The 15330-nt window shown below is 50.5% G+C and overlaps 1 protein-coding gene across 2 annotated transcripts; it reads right to left on the bottom strand.

Moving 5' to 3' along the window:
- Positions 1-649: 649 nt before the first annotated feature.
- Positions 650-14861, bottom strand: LRRC15 (leucine rich repeat containing 15). Of its 2 annotated transcripts, XM_066241311.1 has the most exons (3): positions 14775-14861; positions 9832-9910; positions 650-6264 (listed from the first exon to the last, which is right to left on the bottom strand). In XM_066241311.1, the coding sequence occupies exon 3, from the start codon at positions 6259-6261 to the stop codon at positions 4525-4527; it is 1737 nt and encodes a 578-aa protein (XP_066097408.1). In that variant the 5' UTR covers positions 6262-6264; positions 9832-9910; positions 14775-14861; the 3' UTR covers positions 650-4524. The 2 variants fall into 2 exon arrangements, with proteins under 2 accessions (XP_066097408.1, XP_066097409.1); XM_066241312.1 differs by lacking the exon at positions 9832-9910 and having other exon boundaries at positions 14775-14842.
- Between the last annotated feature and the right edge of the window lie 469 nt (positions 14862-15330).

The following is a 15330-nucleotide window of genomic DNA, read 5'->3' as shown; positions in this document are numbered from 1 at the left end:
GGTGCAGGATCGTCCTGCCCACCTAAGCCTGCATGCATGTGTGTGCATGTGTGTGCATGTATGCATGTGTGCCATGGGCATGTTAACTGAATCCTGAGGGAACTCCATTTCTCTCTGGTGACACAGAAGCAGCTCTGGCCTGGGAGGCTGGGGGTCTGGCTGTGTGCCAGCTCAGCCACCAGTTCACTTCCTGTCTTGATCACACTCACTTCATCTACAAAATAGTTGACACTATTCTTAACCCTTTGAGTAGCGAGTTTTTTCATGCTCACTAACCCCCGGGAGTGGGTTGTTGTTTTTTCAAAAAATGAAATTAGTTCCAGTTACAGTTTTATTAACTTAAAATCATGTTTGTTTGATAACCAATTTATGGAAACAAAAAGAACATACCTTTGCCTTTTTTTAATGTTGCCTTACACATTTTTAAAATAAATCGATCGTACTCTGGATGGTCAAAAGGCACGAGGATGTACATGAATGTTCATACTACTCAAAGGGTTAAGGACCCTCCCATATACAGTGACCTATAGATATCGTTTGTTATTTCATTTTTTGGTGCCCAGCTATGACCCTTTCCCCAGCCCAGATTCTAGCCTCTGTGAGGGGCTGTCTGGGTCAGCCTTGCACACATGTGACAAGAGGAGAATCCCCAGGTGTGAGAGCCCATAACCAAGACATCCACAGAGAGCACGTGTCCTGTATGTACCATTTATTGTTGATTCTCTACACCAAATTTGTTACAAGCAATACCCAGCAGAGACCGAGCCCTAGCAAAGATGGACCCCCAACCTGCCCACTAGGCTCATATTCTATAAAACCTTAGGGGCCTAAAAATCTCTAAATGCGTCGCCAAGCTCCTGGGACTATTTGCAGTGATTCTCTAAGTGAGGCAAGCATGCTCTACTTTTGAAGGCAGCGTGAAGGCAATGGGTTGGTGAGAACAACCCATCCTTAAGTGAAGGAGAAAGCTCAGACAGGGAGGAGTGGGGCCTGGAGGACACCACCCACCATCTCTGAAATGGCTTTCTCCCCAAGACCACAAATGCCTCCCCAACAATCTGGATTTGGTTCTGACTGTGGGGTCTGTGGGCTGCACTCTTTGAGAGGTTTGCAGCTAAAAGCTGGGAGACATCCACTGTCTATCGACCAACTCTAGTTATCTAGTTATCTCTCGCAGTCTGCTCTCCATAAGCCTCCTGAGTTTAGAAGTAGATTCCTGAAACTGCTCTACCCTGACATCTGGAAGGTTGTGAAAACTGTCGCCCATGAAGAGTTCTGAGAACTGTTTTGTGCCTTTAAATTCTAAAGAGGGAAACAATATACACACAGCCCAACAATTTCCATGAGAGGGGCCAATTTTTCTTTAATGGATGAGTAAGTTTAATTTTTTTTCCGGTATTTACAAAATTTCAATCCACACAGCACCAAGTGAGGTTTTAGTGGCTAGGACTCTGAGGAACAACAGGAGAGTGACTTTGATTTTCTTTGGTTTAATGATGAAAGCCCAGGACAGGCCATGAGGTCTTGTACAAAGTTTGAACAGAGAAAGAAAACCCACAGCCTACTAAATAATGTTGCAGAAGAAGGGCACTTTTAGACCCTCTCACCAGGGATAAGGTAGTACTCATGAAGAAGGGCGTTGTGAGGCTTCAAAAGAAAATACCTATTAAGTGCTTTAAAGGGTAGTTATGCACAGTAAGCTCTTTTGAAAAACAGTGGTTCTAACTGGCTTTTATTATCTTTCTTCCAACACTGACCCTCCACTCCAAAAGCAGGCTCCTGGTACTGGCAAGGTGACCTGGAAGCCAGTGAGCAGGGGGTAAATGTGAAGTGAACTCTGGGCCTTACTTCAGCTTTGGGGGGGTCAAGGGGCTCACTCCAGCCCTGAGAAGTAAGCAGACACATCACCCTGTTGGAAAGGAGACTACCCAGCTTTCCCGGCAGCTCCCTGACCAGACAATGTGGTTCAAAGAGGCCAACAGACCTGTCAGGGAAAGTCTTCCAACCCACTCTGATGGGAGAACAGAACAGGCCAGCTCTGAAGGTCAGATGAAGGGTTTACACTCCCAGCTGGGTGCTCCTGGGTGGGGTCATCTGAGGAGAGATGCCTTGAGGCCAGCCTCCGGCCTGAAGACACACGTTGCTATCACAGGCCAGAGAGGAAGGCACCCCAATGTCATGGCCAATGCTGGAAGTGCCCCGGGGTTCGGTCTGGCAGGACACACTGGATGAAGAGGACTCCCTTCTCACCTGTCCGCCACCGCTGGCCCAGTGTGCTTCTGCACAATGAGACATTGTAGCCGACTCCTTAGGAGCCCCTTGAGAATCGCAGTGCCAAACCATGCTTCCCGTCTGAAGCAGAGAAGGCCACACTTCCCTCTTTGGCCCCAGGTCAATATGACAGACTACCATCCACGGAAGGATGCTCATGCCCCGAGCTCTGAGCTCACTTCCTCCAGGCTGCAGCACCACTTGGCGCGTGTCTACCAGATTTCCCTTGGGGAGATGGTGTCCTTTGCCTCTGACAGGTCCTATTTCTTCCAGATTCCCTGGAACAGAGAGTAAAAAGCTGCCAAGAGTACTAGTTCTTATGCACATCCCTTCCTGGACCCTTTTTTGTTGGGGACCTGTCAGAATCATTGTACTGACCACAGGGGATTTCTTTACTTGTCTTATGGGGCAGAGGAAACGAGTAAAAGCCATTCAGGATTGATGGCAGATTTCCAAATCTTTATAGTGTTGGCTATAGCTCTTTCCTGGGCAGACATGGACACCTGATATTCTCCCTTTAGAATTTTTACTTCTAAACTAGTAGACCAGGTGTCCAGTGAAGTTGCCTTGAGCATAATTTCTTCAGCAGTGTGAATGTGTGTGTAACAGGAAGTGTGGCAAGAGCAGGTATTCATATGATTGTAACTCAAGGAGGATAACCTCGGACCAAACAACTCTTCTAACCAGACCACAAGCAAGAGTTGCTCCAGAAAGCCCCCAGCCCCAGGGTGGCCAGTCTGCGCATCCCAATGTTTCCTGCTGTACGTACGAATTCTGAAGTTCAGTTTCTAGCTGACTGTAATGTCGATGGAGAATTTCACCACCACATTAGAGGAATTGCTGGGTTCCATTACATTTGGCTGTTCAATGAAAGGACCTCATCTCTGAGGTATTTCACTTCCCCCAAAGGGAGGGTGAAAATTAAAAACAGATATAGGCATATCATGCCCATAAAAGGTCCAGGCAGAAGGGCCTCCGGTGAAGAGCAGACGGCCTGTTGGCAGGGAAGCGTGTGCGGTTGTGTGAGCCTCTCGAGTCAACGTGCTTCTGACCTGGCCACTCTGGGTACCTCGAGGTCTATGGATTTAGTAAAATCTTCTGTCCAGGCCACAGTGTCCCCACATCTTCCTCTCTGTCCCTGGCAGCTGGACCTTTGCAAGGGCTGACTAGGGGTGGGCAGTGGAGGGCCCAGCCTGGCCCGTGGGGAGCCAGTCCCCAGAGAAGACAGCGCCATCTCCGTAAGCCCCAGTCTTCTCCAGTAAAAGCCCAGGAGAGAGGATATTGGTGATGCCCTGTTTCTTGATCTGGACGCTGATTACAGGGTGTGTACAGTTTGTGGAAATCTATCAAACGATACACTTTTAACGCTCCCACTTTTCTGTGTGTGTTTTCCTTCAATAAACAGTTAACAGAGGAAACCCCTCGCGGTAGACACAAGGCTGCTTTCTCCATCCAGGACCAGTGAGCTGATTTTAGTGTTGTGAGGGGTCAGAAATTCTACCTGATTTTATTCCTTAAAAGACTAAACATTTTAAAGCAAATTTTGCAGCTTGGAAATATCATTCTCTAAAAGGCGGAACTGGTCGCACTGGTGTCTTTCTTCCAATTCCAGATAAAAATCACAAGAGTGGTGCTGGTGATGGCTCTGTCTCCAGGGACCGGGCAGCCCCGTTTTTCCCTTCGTCTTCACAACAGCCTGAGAGCCAGGGTGCTGGGCAGTTCTTAAGAAACCAGCTAAATAGGTGGAGGCCTTCTTTGAAGAAAGAGCTCACCCTACCTTCAGGAACAGAAAATCAAAGGAGAACTTCATTTGAAGTGACAAGGTAGAGCCACGCCACAAACAAGCGTAGCAAAAGGAGGAAAATCGACTTACAGAGTACTTGGGAGAGAGGCTGTCCCAGTGAACTATTTCCATGAAGTGAGCAGGCGTGTAATGAGTCTACAGATGCCGGCAGGGGCACAGGCACAGGCAAGGTTGTTCGCAGAGGAGAGCTGGTGGAACTCTGGAGGAGGGGCTTTCTGGAAGGAAGCCCAGAGATGGGAATTGGAAACCCTGCAGGGTTAGAGCTCCCTGGTGGTAGGAAGAAGGTCCTACAAGAGCAGGTCAGGAAAAGGTGGGGATGCTTCCTCTCAAGGACTAGAGAGAGGAAGCAGGGGATGGCTCTGTGGACCCAGGGATGAAGGTCAAAAAATGAAATTCCCAGATCGTCTAGTGGCCCCACCATCCCCCAGCCCTGCCTCCTGCCTGCCCCTTTAACACTCATTGGGTGTCTTCATCTGCATCAAGACCGCGTGGCTCCTCTCCTTGCAGCAGCAGCAGCAGATGCAGGCAGCCAGGGAGCAGGCCAAAGCAATGATGCCGATGACAATGGCAGCAATGGCCAGCCCGCTCTGGGCCCGGGTCATGCCCCATGTGCTGCGGTCGTCGATGGGCTCGATGGTGGTCAGGTCCGTGGAGACGTCCACAGGACTGGTGAACTCGGGGGTGGAGGCGATGGAGGTGGTCTCGGGATAGCTGGGTGTGTCTGGGTAGCTGGGCACCTCCGGGGTCACTGGGACCTGGACACTGGGGACGGCAACATTGACGTTGATGATGATGATGGACTGGCCACGTACACTGGCTGGGCTGAAGCACACCGGGAGCGTGTCTGTCCCCAACCTGGCCCTGTTGAGCAGGAGCCAATTGCGGAGCGGAAGGATGCCTGAGTCACACCTCCAGGGGTTGTCATAGAGGTGAAGCTCACATAGGTTCCCTAGGTGATCGAAGATGCCCAACGGCAGATTCTCTAGCTGGTTGTTCTGCAGCTGGACGGTCATGAGGCCATTGGCGTTGGTGAAGATATTCCCTGGGAGCTGTCTGAGGCGGTTGTTCTGCAGGGAGATGTTCTGTAGGTTGGTCAACATGCGGAAGACATTACTGTCCAGCTCCTGCAGCGCGTTGGTGTGGAGGGACAGCTCCCGCAGCTCTTCCAGCCCGTTGAAGGCACCAGGGGAAATGTGGCTGATCTGGTTACGGCTGAGGATCAGGACCTGCAACTGGCTGAGGCTGCTGAAGACATTGTCAGGTAGAGAAGTGAGGTGGTTGTCATAAAGCCAAAGCTCTCGAAGGTTGTGCATGGGCCCAAAGATCCCTGGAGAGAGCTCCTTCAGGGAATTCCCAAAGAGTGTGAGGCTGTTCAGTTGGGGCAGCTGCAAGAAGATGCCAGGGGGAAGCTGGGAGATGTGGTTGTTGGACAGATAGAGCTTCTGGAGGTTACGGTTGTTGTGGAAGAGGCCAGGGGAAAGCACACCGATCTGGTTCTGCTGTAGGGCCAGCTCCTCCAGGTTGCCCAGCCCGTCAAAAGTGCCCATAGGGATGTCTGAGAGCCTGTTCTCACAGAGCCGGAGGACCTGTAGGTGGCCTAGGCGCTGGAAGAGCCTGGGCGAGAGGTGACTGAGGCTATTCTTGCACAGATTGAGCTTGTTGAGGACCACCAGGTGGTCAAAAACACCATCAGGGATGTAGTTCAAGTGGTTGCCATGCAACTGCAGCTCCTTGAGGTTGCTGAACTGGGAGAAGTGTGCTGGCTGGATCTGCACCAGCTGATTGCTGGACAGAAGGAGTGACTCCAGGTTGTCCAGACCCTGGAAGATGCCCACAGGCAGAAGCTGGAGCTTGTTGTTGGCAAGGCTGAGGTAACGCAGCGACCCCAGGTTGCGGAAGGCACCAGGGAAGATTTGAGACAGCTCATTTTTCTCAATCCTCAGGGCGATGAGGGCCGAGATGTTGATGAATGGGGACTCGTTAAGTTCAGTGATGTGTGTGTTGAGGATCTGCAGGCTCATGGCATTCCAGGGCAGAGGGGTGGGCACTGCCACAATGCGTGTCCCGATGCACTCCACCTGGGAAGCCCTGGAGCAGGTACACTCACTAGGGCAGCCATAGTAGGCCGATCCTGCACCCCAGACGTGGCAGCCCACCAACAAAAGGAGATAGTGTTTCAGTGGCATGGCCTGTGCAAGGGAGAGAGCACACGAGTCAGGGTCGTCTCACCAACACTGCGCCTGTTTTTAAGCCATCAATCTTTGGTACCAAAACCTAGCTTGCCTTTGAACCCAATACCCAATTTATGCTCCCCGTGATCCGGTCAGCAAGCCACTTCGCCTTCCCCATGCCTTCCTACTTTCAATACTTTAGCCCAAGCAATTCCCCCACTGGGAGTGCTCTTCATCCTCATCCAAATCTCTGCCCTACTTCCAAGTCCTCTCAAATGCAGTCACCTCTAGGAAGCTGTCCCACACCCAACCGAGTCAGCGTTAGCTACCCTCCCAGGCAGGCGGTCTTCCCAAACCTCCATTATGGCCCACACCATAGCCAGCTCTATGACATTTGTTTCCATCTGTCTCCTCTAGTCAATAAGCGTTTCAAGGTAAAGGACGTTCATCTTTCATCTCTATAGGTTCCTTAAGGCAAGAACAGTGTCGTCTCCATCTCTGTAACCTTCATAGCTCCTGCACTTGCTATGTGAACATAGTTTCCTCAGGAGGGACAGAGAGGAAATAAGAACAAATGAATAGGGCTTGAACATGCAGAAAGATGTTGAGGCCATAAACATGGTGGCCTGCCGGGAGGAGCCATGGCGGCCAGCAGAGGCAGGCCACACTGCTGAGCTGGCAGGAGAGACCACAGGGAAGCTCAGATCTTCTTCTCCCTGGGAAACCCCCTGCCCTACCCACCCCACCTCACCCCATCACCACTACCAACAAATTGTCTCTTTGTTCACTTCTGTTAACATGTTTCACATGTGCTTCATCTAAGTTTATTTCAAACAGCCTTCTCAATCGTAGGAAATTATCTGCACCACTTCCTGTCTCACTAGAAGGGGCTGCTGTGACTCAGCTGATACCTGGGGTCTCCCTTCTGAGGACACTGGTCCACAAAGAAATATTGAGTGGCCTTGACTAAGTCCCAGAAAACTTAGGATGCACTTTGAGTTAAGAGGTAGTAGGTCCAGATGCTCCCATAGCCAAGGTGGCAGTCTGGGAATAGAGCCAAACTCACAAAGATTTGGTGTCTGAGGTCAAGGATAATGATGTAAAATATGTCATATATATAATCATTATATATAAAAATATTACACACACACACAATACACATCCCTGACTGGTTAACTCAGTTGGTTAGAACATCGTGCCGAACACCAAGGTTGCAGGTTTAATTCCCAGTCAGGGCACATACAGGAAGCGCCCAATGAATGAACAACTAAATGGAACAACAAATGAATGCTTCTCTCTCTTTCTCCCTTCCTCTCTCTGTCTTTCTAAGGACTACTAAGCAGCTATTTGACCTTGAATTAAGTGTAAGGCCTTCTAGTTCAGCTTCATCGTCTGTTAAATGGTAGTCTCTGCCCCCTTGAGGCTGTTGTGAAGAGCGAATGAGAGAATGGAGTCCTGTGCAAGCTGTGTGGTTGTTCCAAGCTCATCCTCAACATGAACTTTATAGACAGAAGGCCTCAACATGCTTCTAATCTTGATCAAGGGACTAAGGATTTCTGTGTATATGTAGAACATTTGTACTTTCTATCTGAGGTTCAAAGGGATCTCTAAGTTGCAAGGGGTTAAGAATTGCTCATCATTCCCTGGACAGATAGCTCATTTGGTTAAAGTATAGTGAAATTCAGAGGTCACCAGTTTAATCCCCAGTCACGGTACATGTAGGAACAGACCGATGTTCCTGTCTGTCTGTCTGTCCATCTCTCTCTCCCTCTCTCTCTCTCTCTCAAATCAATATTTTTTTAAATTTAAAAATGAACTGCTGATCATACATCCCATCATTTTATGGGGAATGTAGGAAGCAGGGAAACTGAAGCTCAGAGCTTAAAACCCAGAGCTCAAGGCTCCTGGGTGAGTGAGAACTTTGAATGTTAAGTCAGTGCCTCTTCTTTTAATGAGCAAAAATCCTGAGTCAGAGAAAGGAGTTTCAGATGAAAGCATATGAGGCATAAACTGGCTGGGTGGAGAAGGTATTTCTCTGGTCTCTTTGTTCTCCCGAATCCATAGAGTCCTGAGACTGGCCCATAGCTCAGAGTAATCCAGGCTTCCCAATCTGGCCTCAGCTCAATGTAGCCCTCCTCTGCCCTCCAGCAAGCTTACCCTGAGGACAAAACCCAGGCTCATCTCTCACCTACCTAGACCTGAGTTTTCATTTACTTACAGCCCATCCAAGCCCTGATCTGCTATACTTTTGCATCTAAGTATGTAGAACAGCGGAGAAAAGACAAAATAATAACTTGGCCAATGAAGTCCAGTGCAAAGAAATGAGGCCAGATTAAGCAATGGACACATCTAAAAAAAATGAAGTTACATAGACAAAGGCAGGTTCAGACTTGAGAACAGAAAATAAACAGCCTAAACAGGGGGCTTGGAAAAAGTGACTTAACATCCCAGGAGAAAGACTTATTGATGGTAACAAAGAATACAAACTGCCCACAAACAGTTATGTCATTGTAGACTGCATTAATAGAAGTATTAAGTATAGAACAAAGGAGGTTATGGTCTTACTCTACACTTCCGTGATCATGCCACATTTGTAGTGCTGTGCTCAGTTCCACCCTGAACTTCAAGAAGAGCAATGACAATGAAGGCCCTCGACAGTGGGGGGACCTGGAAACCAGAATATCCTTGGAGTGACTTACAAAAGTTGAAGCTCTAATCACTCCTGGTGATATGCTAGGTAGCAGTTATTTATTTATAATGCATACTCCTATATCCGGTATACTTCAAAATGTCACAGCCCAAGTGTCAGAGACTTGGGTGCTAAATTAAATGCCCACAACCTGGCAAGCCTAGGGAAGTTTCTGTTGAGTTTCCCCATATGTAAATGAAGGTGTAGATGGGATCCCCTGTGAGAGCCCATCTCAGACTTTCCTCTGAGTCTGCACTGCCCATCTAGGGAGGAGACATCAGCCAGCCCCAGGAAGGGCCCAGGGCCAAGGCAGGGTGCCTCGCGGCTTGGGGGAAGGAGGGAAAAGACAATTCTCTTATGGGAACAGAGCCACTGTTGTTGAAAATGGACCACACTTAGCTTGACAAATATTGCAAGAATTTGCAGATTTTCCTTTTTCTAAATCCTCATGTACACAGAGCCCACCCCAGCACCACAGACAGCGGTTTCCTGTTTCCCAGCACTTGCTACTGCCATAGCTGGTACTGACTCTCCAAGGGACGTCCAAAGAGCCCACCTCAAACCCAGCTGCAGAGCCCTCAGGGAAGGGAGCAGCTGCAGAAACAGGGCCAAGAGCCAGCCTGGCCCTGGCACTTTTAGCACAGGCAGCAGCCCAGCTCCAGAGCTCAGCACACAGCAGCCTAATAGCCCACGCCGCCTGGTGCCGCTTGGCAGCCATGACAAATGCCAGTTAAAGACCCACAAAGCTGCCCTAATTACACCTTCCTCGCCCAGGCGGCAGAGTGCACCCGCACTCACTGCAGCGACTCGGTCCAGCCCCTGTCCTGGGAGGGGGCAGGGCCTGGCGTCTGGCACTGGCTCGGGAATTCGGTGAGATGAGCGGACAGACGGCTCACCTGGACACTCTGACGCGGTCGCGCCCCGAGAGCGCTTGGAGCAGGCGCTTCGGCTGTGGGTCTCTTCAGCAAGAACAGCCTGTGATTCATGAACAAACACATAATTAGCCTGGAAGCCCTGGGCTTTGTTGGTTGGTGGGTTGGGACTTCTGGGGTTTAATGCCATCATTCACATTCCCTAAACACGAGGTTCCGGGGAGGAGACAGCTTCTTCTATCAATCCCACAGAGCAAAGCTTTGGGAAAGAGCCTGGGAGATGAATGTGCTACTCTGGTTTTTGTTTGTTTTTTGTGACAGTGACAGAGAGAAACAGAGAGAGGGACAGACAGACAAAAAGGGAGAGAGATGAAAAACATCAATTCTCTATTGCGACACCTTAGTTGTCCATTGATTGCTTTCTCAAATGTGCCTTAACGGGGGGGGGGGGGGCTACAGCAAACTGAGTGGCCCCTTGCTCAAGCCAGTGACCTTGGGCTCAAGCTGGTAAACCCATGCTCAAACCAGATGAGCCCTCGCTCAAGTTGGCAACCTCTGGGTTTCGAACCTGAGTCCTCTGCATCCCAGTCCAATGCTCTATCCACTGTGCCACCGCCTGGTCAGGCGCTACTCTGATTTTGATACGTAGCTCACATGTGAGGGTAAGAAAATTCTCCAGGCCTCAGTTTACTTTCTGCAAAACCTTCCAAGGGCTGTGACAGCTCTGATACCTTCTAAGCAGAGACAGGAGATTTGACCCAAAGCCCCATCGTTCTCTTCATCTTCCCTTCCTTACACGTCACCCTGAGCTGCCAGCAGTGTGGCCTGCCCAACCCCCCTCCACCCCCTCCCCGTGTGCCGACGCTTGAGGAAGTTACACCCATCTTCCGGGCCCACCTTGTGCCAGGCAGGGTCATCCCATTGTTAACCGATGCGTCTTCACATGGCCAATAGCTAATTCATGGTCTCCAGGAGCTAAGAGGCCTTAGGGAGCCTCTGGTCCTGCCCCCTCCCAATGCACCTGGGGAAACTGATGCCCAGAGAACTCCTTCCCTGGTCTGTGCCCTCTCCCCACCAAGGTTTCCCTAACATGGTCTCATCTGCAGTGAGATGTTGCCTCATCCTGCTAACTGAGATGACAAGTTGGAGTTGTTGAGTGCCAACTCAGTCAAGCCAGTGTCAGCCTCATTCGAGCTGTTCGTACGTCTGAAGGCACTGTCTGACCGGGGACTCAGTGCATCCAGACCTCCCACCTCACTCCACAGGGGTAACTGCCCCCTCCCCCAGACCAGTACATAAAAATTACCTGGCCTGACCGGAGGTGGCACAGTGGGTAGAGCATCAACCCAGGGTGGTGAGGTCCCAGTTTCAAAACCCAGAGGTAGCCTGTTTGAGCATGGGCTCATTCGGCTTGAGTGCAAGCTCACCAGCTTGAGCACGGGGTCACCAGCTTATGCGTGGGATCACTGACATGATCCCAAGGTCACTGTCTTGAGCCCAAAGGTCGCTGGCTTGAAGCCCATGGTCTCTGGCTTGAAGCTCAAGGTTGCTGGCTTGAGCAAGGGGTCACTGGCTCAACTTGAGCCTCTCCTTTCCCCAATTGAGGCACGTATGAGAAGTAATCAATGAGCAACTAAAGTGATGCAACAAGGAGTTGATGCTTTTCATCTCATTCCCTTCCTGTCTCTCTCTTGGCTTCACAGCACTGTAGCTATGAGGATTAACATGTCCTTAGATTCATTCTTGGCACAAAATGAGTACCCAATAAATGTTACTTACAATCACTATTCATTGAGCTGTGGAGTAAAATCGAGGTCTCTGGAGGCCCCACCCACAGATATCATGATCCCTAGATCTGAAGGGCCCAAGACCTTGCACATTTAACAAATTTCCCAAATGACTGTGATGCAGGTGTCCATAGGCCTAGAACAGCTGGGACCGTACACTCATGACCTGCGTCATTTACAGCCAAGAACAGAGAGACTGACTAGGGATCAGAAACACCAAAGGCCAGGTTGCAGGCCTGGTTAGCTTCCTGTATCAATAATTCCTACAGTGGCTTTTTCTGCATCTCCATCAGGAATCCAGGGTTTATGCTATGTTAAACCCAACAGTAGAAGCTGATTCCCGAAGCAAAGCTTAGAGCTCAGGGCATTAGAGGTATAAGGGCCTTTTGAGACCGTCTAGTGAGACCATATGGCCATTTGGTACATGGGAGAACTAAGGGACCCAGAGGGAAGAGGGGACTTGTCCAAGGTCACACAATCAGTTGAAGATTTCTGACACCCATATCAGGGCTCTACCTAACCATAGAGCTTGGTGAATCTCTGGGCCTTGTCACAAGCCTTCAGGACCTTGTCAACCATGTGTCTGGCAGTGCCTGGAAGGCGACAAGAGGTGATTTTGCTCCCTCCATCCTAAAATGACTGCAGGTTCATATACAATCCACCTCCAGCTGTCCAGCATTATGAGCAAAAGGTCCTAACTCCCAGACTATATGGTTTAAGACAGTGGTCCCCAACCTTTTTTGGGCCACAGACCAGTTTAATGTCAGAAAATATTTTCACAGACCGGCCTTTAGGGTGGGACGGATAAATGCACAAAATAAAATTATGCGACCGGTGTAAAAACTGTGGTATTTTTAAATATAATTGTCGAACTTACGAGACAAGCATCAAGAGTGAGTTTTAGACAGATGTAACAGAGGGAATCTGGTCATTTTTTAAAAAAATAAAACATCATTCAGACTTAAATATAAATAAAATGGAAATAATGTAAGTTATTTATTCTTTCTCTGCAGACCGGTACCAAATGGCCCACGGACCGGTACTGGTCCGCGGCCCGGGAGTTAGGGACCACTGGTTTAAGAGATGTCCTTCCTTAGGGCTGCTCTAAGGCTTGCGTTTTGCTCAGTTTCATCCCAGTGGCTGACAGTGGAGAGAAGGAACAGAAGGAGTCACTGGAGGAGTTGATGTCAACACACAGCCCCACTGAGGGTAGCACCCGCTTCAGGAATGCTCTGCCCCAAACACAGAACATCCCAGATCCCCAAGGGAAGACTGGCCACGCCCTTATCCCCCACTTGGGTCAACTGTTGACTCCATCTCTCATAACCCTTCAAAACCAAAATACTGTTCATTTGTTCAAAAAAGGAAATGAGTAAGAAAAAGCAATTCTTTTCTAGCCCCAAGGTTAGAGAGGTAGGGCTTCCAGCAGAGGCTCGAGGAAGGCTGTCATTAGCTCGGCAAAAGCAGCAGGAGGTACTAGCAAACGCACCAGCCAGGCAGGGAGAAGCTCCCTCTCAGAGCTTGTGTTAAAGAAGTCAGATGTTATAGCCTCTTCTCAGGGTAATGCCGAGGGGCCCAGATTAGACAGAAATGGATCAGCCCCTCATCAAAGCATCTTGTAAATGGTTTCTAAATCCTGTGTCCCAGAAGCCAAAAGTAGCAGTGAAACCAGAAGCTTCAGCCCATCTTCCGTGGTCAGGGTTTAGGGAAGCAAATTGCCATGTGTAAGCACAGCCCCAGAGAGATCTCTGGCAGGATCAGGTTGGGACCTCTCTTCTATCTCATTTCTCTACATCTGGATCTACTATCACCTGTGCCCCACCCCACCTCCTCCATTCACTGGGCAAGCCCAGGTAGTGTCGCCTAGCCCTGGGAGAACCTTCCATGGGCGCCCTGACTTTCCGCCGTCTGCTCAGAACCCTCCCCACTGGCCCAGCCTCTCTCACATGCTGGTCTCATCACTGCACAGCCCGCCCAGCTGACTCAGGACCACAGGCAAATGGGACTGTCTGGCCCTGAATGTATCCCAGATGTTCAACTGATGCAGAGTAAAAGAAATGACAGCCGTTAGAGAATTTCTGAATTATAGAGCCAGTGGCACCAATGCATTATCTGAAAGCTGCCTGAGCTATGGTGATATAATCCCAGATCGTTTTGAAGGAGAATCCAGAGTGTGGCAGACAGGCATCCAGCACCTTCGGTCTGGGTCATACGTCATCCAAGAGAGAGTCTCAGCATGCCCCGAGGTGACATAGTTGGCCCTGGAGGTAAGCTGGCTCTCTCACACTTAGGCACAGGTGGGCACTGGAAAGCTCTGGTTTTCCACTCTCTGCTCTTGGCCCCACTCCTGCCTCTGCGTTTGAGCAGAAGTATTGGAAAAAGGTACAACAGTCGGAATTTTAAGTGCATACCATCCTCATCACAAACCCATCTCCAGCCCGGACTCTTCCTGCTCAAAGCCAGCAGGCTCCACCGCGCCGCCCGGACACTGGCTGGCAAGAGGGGAACGCTGCCAGAGGGTGTCGCCTAAGCACGCTCAGGCTGAGGGCCCGGAGCAGCTGCGAGCCCACAGCCGAATCCCAAGCGGGACAACCGGGCACCAGCACATCCGCTCGAGCCGCTTTTACAGCCACTCTCAGTGTGAAAAGGGGACAGACCCGCGTCCGGGGAAGCCCATGAAGCAAGGTCTCGTCGGAGTGTAGGGCAGGCCACTGGTGGCCACCCCGGTAAGTGGGTAAGCGCCAGGGAGGGGGACATGGGTTCAAATAACCTGACTCTTGAGAAGAGAAACTTGCCCCTGGGAGCTCGTATCAGAAAGAGGTGACTCACTGGATAACTGGTGTGATCATTGCGCCAACTTCCAACGTGTCTTGTGTCTTAAAATGTCCTTTCAGAACCCCAGATTGACATAATGGACAGTGAGGGCAAGTGACTGCTGGTCACAGACCCACAGAAGGGGCTGGTGGCCCCGGGCGCGCGGGGCAGTGGGTGGACAGGCTAAGCGCCCCTCCAGCGCAGGTTCTATGTGGCTGCGTTGAGGGCATCCCCTGGCACGACGCCAGTCTTGCCCTTTCTGGAGTGTCTCCCAGGGGAGCAGAAAGTGGGGGTGGGGCATGCTAGCCGGGTCTTTCTAAGTGGGTAGGACGAGCGGGGAGTGGTGGGGCCGGTCTGCCTACTTACCAGCCGCGGGGCGCCCGCCTGCCCACCGTCGACCAGAGGGGGAGCCGGAGAGAAGGACCTAGGACGGCTCACGGCTGCAGCATGAGTGCGGCTTCGCCGCTCGCTCCCAGTATTTAAACGGTCCCCAGCGTGAGTCACTGCAGGGGGCAGTGTCGGCGCGGTGGCGGGGAGGGGCGGCCGCGCCAGTGCAGCGCCCCGACGTGCAGGGACAGCCGGCACCACCGGGGAGCCACGACCTCCGTGCTCAAGGGAAGGGCTTTTCTTCTGCCACATGCTCTTTTAAAACACAGTTTCGTCTTTTCTCTTTTTCTCCAGGGTTTCTTTTGGACTCACTCATTGCATTGGCCGTTGTGACTCTAGAGAAAGTATTCGTTCTTGTCTTTTCTTTTTTTATTTTAAAAATTTTAATACTTATTTTATTGATTTTAGAGAGATAGAAAGAGGGAGGGAGGGACGGAGAGAGAGAGAGAGGAACATTGATCTGTTTCTGTATGTGCCCTGAGTGAGGACTGAACCCGCAACCCCTGCACTTTGAGAGGATGCTCTAACCAGCCGA

Source organism: Saccopteryx bilineata, chromosome 8 (genome assembly GCF_036850765.1).
Source record: "Saccopteryx bilineata isolate mSacBil1 chromosome 8, mSacBil1_pri_phased_curated, whole genome shotgun sequence".
Lineage (NCBI taxonomy): Eukaryota > Metazoa > Chordata > Mammalia > Chiroptera > Emballonuridae > Saccopteryx > Saccopteryx bilineata.
Note: the sequence above shows the minus strand (reverse complement) of the source record. Positions and strands in the feature narration are given on the sequence as shown.